Source organism: Pipistrellus kuhlii, unplaced genomic scaffold (assembly GCF_014108245.1).
Source record: "Pipistrellus kuhlii isolate mPipKuh1 unplaced genomic scaffold, mPipKuh1.p scaffold_m20_p_20, whole genome shotgun sequence".
Classification (NCBI taxonomy): Eukaryota; Metazoa; Chordata; class Mammalia; order Chiroptera; family Vespertilionidae; genus Pipistrellus; species Pipistrellus kuhlii.
The window spans coordinates 5826928-5835185 of NW_023425516.1; the positions used below are offsets into that span (position 1 = coordinate 5826928).

The window sequence follows — 8258 nt, forward strand, 5'->3', positions numbered from 1 at the left end:
AGCCCTTGGCTGGCTGGCTGGCTTCCTTTTGCTTTAATGATCTCTCCGTTCTCATTCCTGTCTAGTTCCTATTACATCTTCCCACCTTAGAAGGCAAACATGAATATCTTGATATTTCTCATAGACCCTGGTCTTACTTTTTTAAAGCAGACACATGGGGCTCTTGTCTCATATCATAATTGTTATTTAAGGGACTTTATTCTATTTAAAAAAAAAATGGTCCTAAGTTATTGCTTTGAGAGTCATGGAGGATCACATCTTGAGGCCATGGAACCAGAAAATGGAATTCTTCCTGGATCTCTAAGTCACCACACGGAGCACAACTACCCTGAAGAATTATTCAACTTGTAGTGGAGTTTTTGAGAATGAGACCCAGGAAACGAGTCAGAGTCCACCAAGACATATTAAAGGAAGATTTATTCCCCAGTAATGAGCGGGACTCATTATGGAGGTAGAGAAATCAGGATGAGAGGAGAAGGGACCCAACCAGGTAGGCCTCCACAGACAGAAATGGAGAGCAGTGACTCTGGGAGTGGTGAAGAGCCCTTTGAGGGGAGGAACAGGAAAGGGTTGGACGCAGGGTGGAATAGGAAGGGGTAGGCCCCAGGGCACTCGGCACACGCTGATTTGGTAGTTCAATGTCTTGGGGATGTCAGATGCTGGTAACGTCATAACTCCGCCCACCAGTTGGGGTGAGGGAGGATCTCACAATTTGGATTATCTCCCCCCCTCCCATATAAGAATAAGAATAAAAAATGCCAGTGGCATTGTTTGAATGAATATCTAGAGGGCCTGGGTCATTTTGTTACAAATTTATTCTTTTTGATTCATATCTTTCTCCTTCAGCATTGTCAAAACTGGTGACCAGCTATAAGACCCACCCACAATCTCTATCATTTGGTAACTTCCCTCTTGTGTCTTTCTCAGACTCATATTGACTATACCCTTCCCTCCTCCTTCCCCATACCTCCCCATTTCTGAGCTATGGCATCATTGAAGTAGGTTACTTTATGATTTTTCTATCTCCACTCTCACTCTGGAGAATAAAGGGCATTGTTACATCATCATTGGGCAGCCAATCAGGTGGGCACCTCCCTTCAATGACCTCCTTGTTCCAGAAGAGTTCTTAGGCTGCTTCAATGGACGGAGGAAGCCCAGAAGGAGGCTTGGCATAAGTCCAAAGATGATCATTACCACATGGATCGCGTACATTCTCACCCGGAAAACTGTAGGGTGGCCCTTCCCACCAAAAACCAGTTCGGTAGGCGAAGTTGGCGGTAGCCACGTAGAATCGTTTCTCGTGTATCTTCTCCCTTCGGAACTCCCTTCTGCAGTCCTAGAGAGAAGACCTCACCGTGCATACGTCTAGACAAGAATGGAGGAGAGGGGCTGGATCGCTAGGTATTTGGAGGGCATCAACTTACCAATTTGTTGCAGGACATTGAAGTTGTGGAAACTGAGGCTGTGTCCGTAGTAGAGCACTGGTTGAAAAAAGTGAGTAAAAAAATCCCTTTCTGATTCAGGGTACCCCTAATTCTAGAGAGCTGGCCTCAGTGGGGGAGGGGGTCAGGGCTTCCTTCTCCTTAGAATGGGAAACTCAAGTTCATTGGCCCTGCCTAGAGCTGTGTCTAACACTCCAGATGTCCTAAAGCCGTGGCCGGCAAACTGCGGCTCGCGAGCCACATGCGGCTTTTTGGCCCCTTGAGTGTGGCTCTTCCACAAAATACCACATGCGGGTGCACATGTACAGTGCGATTGAAACTTCGTGGCCCTTGTGCAGAAGTCGGTTTTTGGCTCTCAAAAGAAATTTCAATCGTTGTGTCGTTGATACTTGGCTCAGTTGACTAATGAGTTTGCCGACCACTGCCCTAGAGGATGCTGGGGCTTGTATCTTTGTAAGAGATGCATTGGAATCACCACTAGCCCTTCTCAAGCACACTGTATTCAGAGTTTCCTATGTATTGCCCCAGCTCTAGGGTGTCTCAGGAATACCTCGGGACAAGGCCCAGGACTCAGGGATCCCCCCCCACACACACACCCTGGGACCCCATGGGGAGGTAGCAGTAGGCGAGCTCATTGCAGGCACAGTGAGCTAGAGCTTGTGTGTGTGGCTGTGTGGCATGTGTGTGTGTTGTGATGGAGAGGAAGGAAAAAAGAGAAGGAAAAAGAGCAAGAACTGGGGTGGGGCGGGGTGAGATACCATGTGACCCTTTGAGAGGGGGACGTGACACACCTTCCAGACTGAAGAAGAGGCTTCCCAGGATATAAAGGAGAAGATGGCCATGAACTCCCCTCCCCTCCAAGGCGAAGGTGTCCATGTGACCAGAGACGTGGTAATGAGGGCGTTGGAGAGCATCATCCTGGGGGCGTGCGGAGAGGGGGAGGGGGAAGGAGGGAGGTCCTATTGCCAAGGATCTGGGCTGAGTGGGTGGGGTGTGTCCAGGCTCCCGGAATCCTTCTTGGGCCGAGATCACGTGGACCCTCCCCGGATTTCCTAGGTGAAGCACCGTCTCTCCAAGAACGATTTGTTAACCAGCCCGAGTCAAGATGTCCTGGAGGAAAGGACAAGAATCCAGTTCATAAGATGGAGGTAAAGCACCCCTCGTCGGCTCTGAGCCCTGCAGTGAGGAGGGAGAAGTACAGAAGGCGCAAGCCTGCCAGCTGCCGTGGGCTCCCTGGCTAATACAGGCCCATGGCCTTTCTCCTCTGGAGAGCTTGGTGCCTTTGGCCGAGAACATTCTGGGCCTTCCTTTGGGGTCTTCAGGGAGTATGTTAGCCACCTGGAAAGCCCAGTGCATCCCCAGGTTTTTGTTGTTGTTGTTGTTTTTCCTTTTTTAAAAAATATATATTTTAGCCGAAACCGGTTTGGCTCAGTGGATAGAGTGTCGGCCTGCGGACTGAAGGGTCCCAGGTTCGATTCCAGTCAAGGGCATGTACCTGGGTTGCGGGCATCTCCCCATTGGGGGTGTGCAGGAGGCAGCTGATGGATGTTTCTCTCTCATTGATGTTTCTGGCTCTCTGTCTCTCTCCCTTTCTCTCTGTAAAAAATCAATAAAAAAATATTTTTAGAGAGAGAGCTAGATACATTGATCAGCTGCCTCCTGCACACCCCCCACCGGGGATGTGCCCACAACCAACATACATGCCCTTGACTGGAATCAAACCTGGGACCCTTCAGTCCGCAGGCTGACGCTCTATCCACTGAGCCAAACCGGTTTTGGCACATCCCCAGGTTTTAAAAGGATGTTAGGGGTCGGGGCACAGGGATTGCTCACCCTTTCCTCAGTGCTTCTGGGTGCATTTCAGACTTCTGCTATCTTTTTGGTTTCATTGGTTCAGAAGTGGCTGCACTTAGAGAGCTGCAAGAACATAAGCTCTTAACGTGCAAAAGCCAAAGGAAGCCTCAGGGGCATGGAGGTGAGAGGAGGTTTCCAAGCACCGAGGCTGGAATGATGTGCTCCTCCCCCCCCCATCACCCCCTTCTGTTCTGGTGGCTGATCCCACAGAGCTGACAGTGAACTTAGAGTCCTTGGTGAGTGGAAAGAACCCTTTGAGTTCATGGTACTGGAAGGGTCAAGGGTCAGCTCAAAAGTCCATGGCAATGGGGTCGAAACGGATCCGAGACTGCAACCCCAGCGGTCTCGTGGTGCCCAGTGGGAAGGACACGGAAACAGCCCCGTCTTTGAATGGTGTGTTGTAGCCATACCCGGATCTTCCAAGTGCCCAGCGAGGTGAGCCAGGAAGTTGTGCAGCAACGAATAGAGCAGGTGAGACGAAGGTAAGCTGCTGGGACAAGCTGATTTGTATTCCTAACTGGGAACTGGTAGGCTGCTGGCCTCGTTTCTGATGGTTTCCCTTAGCCCCAGCTCCTACCTAGATCTGGCGGAGCCTGGAGCGGGTCTGGGCAGAGTGCCTCTTGGTAAGGCGCTGCCCCCAGGTCCAGATGTGGTGCCGGTCCAGGCATGGGCTGCCTGTCCCACCCACCGGGGACCGTGGGCTGGGCATCCTCTCTGGGTGGGCTCAGCCGTGTTCCCTACCCCCTCTGCCTTGCCCTTCTCTCCTCTGTGCCTTGCAGCTTATGCCAGCTTTCGGATGAATCATCTCAGGATTTTGAAAGATGTTCCTACTCAGAGTGCTGAGAGCAACAGGTGAGAGAGCTGGCAGGTGAGGAGCCGGCGGAGAAGAGGGGGAAGCTGGGCAGGGAGGGAGGCAGTGCCCCGGGCAGGGGGGGCTGAGAGCCAGGCTTAGCCTTTCCCTGTTGGTGATGTCCTGCACTTGGGGCCAGAGCTGGTGGGAGAGAAGGTACTAGCTGCCTTAGGCTCCCACAGTCCCTCTCTTAAATTTCCTTCTTATTCTTTTTTAAAAAAATATATATATTTTATTGATTTTTTTACAGAGAGGAAGGAAGAGGGATAGAGAAAAATTGATGAGAGAGAAACATGGATCAGCTGCCTCCTGCACATCCCCTCCTGGGGATGTGCCCACAACCAAGGTACATGCCCTTAGACCAGAATCGAACCTGGGACCTTTTAGTCCATAGGCTCTATCCACTGAGCCAAACCAGTTTCGACTACATTTCCTTCTTAAAAAAAAAAAAAAAAGATTAAAAATGAAATTGATTCAGGTGACATTGGTTAGTATGATCATATAGGTTTCAAGTGCCCATTTCTATATATACAATGTCACACTGTGTGCCTACCACTCCAAGTCAAACCATCTTCCAGCACCATATATGAGACCTCCTCTGTCCCCCAGCACCCCTCCACCCCTTCCCTCTGACAACCAGCACATGGCTGTGCCCATGAGTTTCAGTGTTATGTCTCATATGTGAGTGAAAGCATGTGGTTCTTCGCGTTTCCTGCCTGACTCACTTAGCACGGTATTCTCAAGGTCCATCCATGTTGGGGTCGCAAATGGCAGTATTTCATCCTTCCTTATGGCTGGCTAATATTCCATTGTGTATATGAGCCACATCTTCTTTATTTGTCAAAGACACTTTGGTTGTCTCCATGTCTTGGCCACCATGAGTAAGGCTGCAATGAACACAGGGAAGCATATGTTTTTTGTGAATGCACATTCTAGGTTTCTCAGGAGATGTATCCAGAAGAGGGATTTGCTAGGTCATATGGTAGCTTCAATGCACGGGTTGCTCAGGCGGGCCTGTGTGTTGAGTGGGGAATCCTTTGTTGAGTTACAGATGTTCCAGTTGTTGAAATCTCAGGGGCAGAGACCAAGGGGCTCTCTCATGCCACCATTTCTCGGACATCACTCATTAGATTTCTGGAAGGACTTAGAGTCAAGTTCAGACTGGCCTCTCTGCCTCTTTTAGCCTTGGTATCATAATCCAGGGCTTCTCACCTGTGCGCAGGCTTGGGGACCGCCTGGGATGTGGTGGTAGGTTTTGGTGAGGCCCGTGGGTTTGCATTTCTGATGCTCTCAGGCAATGCCCACTGCTGACCCCATCTTGAGCCTCAGGATTGCAGGGCACTGGCATCAGGAGTGAATATGAATGGGTTTGGGCCTTGCCATTAAGTAGGGCTATGACTTGGGTCATGTGGCCTCTTAGCCTGCCTTTGGTAGCAGGGGTCACAGCAGTGGCTGTTTATGTGACTCTGGAAGGTGGAAAACCATCCATTCAGGAGATGGTTACTGCGCTCCTGCCAGGAGGGAAAGACTGTGCTGGCTGTCATGGGGTGGGGGAGGGTGGAGGGAGAGAAGACGGGTGGGCAGAGAGAGTAGAGGAGTCATTTAGACTCAGTTGACCCCGATGTGCTTAAAGGAAGAGCATGGAGATGTAAGGTGGCATTTACTGAGCACTTACTATATGCCGGCTTCTGCACAAGGCACTTAGTCCAGAGTTCTTATGTGATTTAAAACAACGTTAAGAGGTGGGCATTGTCCATGCCCATGAGGCAGATGGCAGAGGTTCAGCCAAGTCTTGGGAGCAGATGCTGGGTTTCAACCCAGCTCCACTATGGCGAGTGGCTTTATGGCTCTGTGCCTCAGTTTCCTCAGACTTCCGCAGATTGCCTTGAGGACCGTGGCGTTCAGCCTTTGGTTCACACCATGCCGGCGGTTTGCTAATATCAACGGAGAGGAAGAATCGGAGGTGCTCGCAGGGGCTTCTGAAGTTTGGAGCAGCCAGGCTTCCATCTCAGCTCCGTCTGACACCCCCACCCCCCACCTGTTTCTAACGTGGATTTCCCGCTCTCTGTGTCCAGCCCTGTGAGGGAGGAGCCATCGTACATCTTGTCCTTTATCATTTCGGTGATCCTTTCTGTGGTCTTCCCCTGCTTCCCAGGTTGATGTCCTTCAGGGCCAAGGGGAAGCCTGTGTAAGAAGAATGTCCACCTCCTTTTTGACCTGAGGAGCAACCACACTGGACAGAGTCCAGTGGGCGAGCCCTTTCTTGTGCCAGTGGCAACACTAGAGTATTCACAGTGAACTGCTAATAAAGAGACGTACTATTTAACCACCACCTTGGCACCGGGTATGAGTGTTTGTTCCTTCCAGGAATAACCCTTCCTTCGACTTTGTACCTTACGGAATTACTTTCATCATTCTCTTCCTTCTTCCTCAGTACTTCCATTACTTCACTACTGAATCATTCCATTATCCTTCCGTCCTCTTCTCTCATTCCTAGCTCTTCTTCTCTCTCGCTCTTCTCCTTATCTTTTTGTTCTTTTTCTTTTGATTTCTTTCTTTCTTTCTTTCTTTCTTTTCTTTCTCTCTCTCTCTCTCTCTCTCTCTCTCTCTCTCTCTCTTTCTTTGTTTCTTTCTCTCTCTCTTTCTTTCTTCTCTCTCTCTCTCTCTCTCTCTCTCTCTCTCTCTCTCTCTCTCTCTCTCTCTCTCTTTCTCTTTCTTTCTTTCTCCCAGACACTGAGCACCTCATGGCTTGTATCTAGGGACACAGCATTCAGGCCTGGGGGAGACAGAACACAGCTCATCATGGCGCTGTGGGAAGCAGACCATGCTGAGTGCTCCTGGAGGTTAGGGGGGTGCTGGAGAGAATGGGGGTGGACTGAGAAAGGAGGGATTTCCCCAGGGAAGTGTGGCTTGCATGTTTCACTCAGGGGTTTTGCCTTCCCTAGCACTAGTCCTTTCTTTATGGAGATCCAAGTTTCTGACCTATAGCCTTTCCCTTTTTCTGAAGAACTTGGAACATTTCTTTTAAACACACACACACACACACACACACACACACACACACACACACACACAGAGATCGGGGGGCTGATCAGGGGCAGGGCTGGCCAGGGGAAGGGGCCGTGAGAGGTTGGGGGGGGGGCAATTGGGGCCCCAATCAGGCCGGTTGGCCATAACAGTGCATGTCCTAGTGACTCATAGTTCCGTCATTCTGGTCACTTGGCATATATATATATATATATGCCAAGTGACCAGAATTTATATATATATATATATATTAATTTCAGAGAGGAAGGGAGAGGGAGAGTTAGAAACATCAAAGATGAGAGAGAATCATTGATTGGCTGCCTTCTGCAGACCCCTTTACTGAGGAATAGAGACCATAACCCCGGGCACGTGCCCTTTACTGGAATGGAACCCGGGACCTTTCAGTCTGCAGGCAAGGAGTGGCTGGCACGCAGGCTGCTGGCGCTCAAAGGCTGCTGAGCTCCTTCACCACCACTTAACCCAGTGGTCAGCACACTCATTAGTCCACAGAGCCAAATATCAACAGTACAACGACTGAAATTTCTTTTGAGAGGCAAAATTTTTAAACTTCTTCTAACGCCACTTCAAAATAGACTCACTCAGGCTGTGGTATTTTGTGGAAGAGCCACACTCAAAGGGCCAAAGAACCGCATGTGGCTCGCAAGCCACAGTTCGCCGACCACGGACATAGACAAAGTCCTCTCCACTCTCAGAACTCAGAGGCTGCTTCTCTAGACACCATCAGATGGCACCCTTTCCATGTGGAAGCCATCCGGAAGGCGAGCTAGCCACTGGGTGTGAGCTGCAGGGTGCAGGTTTCCACGACAGCGGGGAAGCCCACACAGACAGAAGGCCTTGGAGGGTCTCAGTTTCATGGTGAAGTCAGTTCACAATCACACACATGAACTGAGCTATTCATTCAAACAGTGAGCATTTGCACCCCTCACTGTGCTGGGTCACAGGGGTAGCGGATGGTCTTCAGCCACACCCTTAAGGAGCTCAGGTGGGAGAGGGCGGTTGGACAGGCCAGCTGAGAGTACCACGTGGTGTGAAAACAAACAAACAAGAGCATAGATGGCAGCAGA

General features: G+C 50.3%; 1 protein-coding gene across 1 annotated transcript; it reads left to right on the forward strand.

Moving 5' to 3' along the window:
• The first annotated feature begins 1053 nt into the window (after positions 1-1053).
• SPATA19 (spermatogenesis associated 19) lies at positions 1054-4139 on the forward strand. Its single transcript, XM_036449406.2, has 6 exons — positions 1054-1261; positions 1438-1494; positions 2241-2333; positions 2499-2590; positions 3701-3778; positions 4076-4139. Exons 1-6 carry the CDS (start codon positions 1184-1186, stop codon positions 4137-4139), a joined length of 462 nt encoding a protein of 153 aa, XP_036305299.1. The 5' UTR covers positions 1054-1183.
• Positions 4140-8258: the final 4119 nt, after the last annotated feature.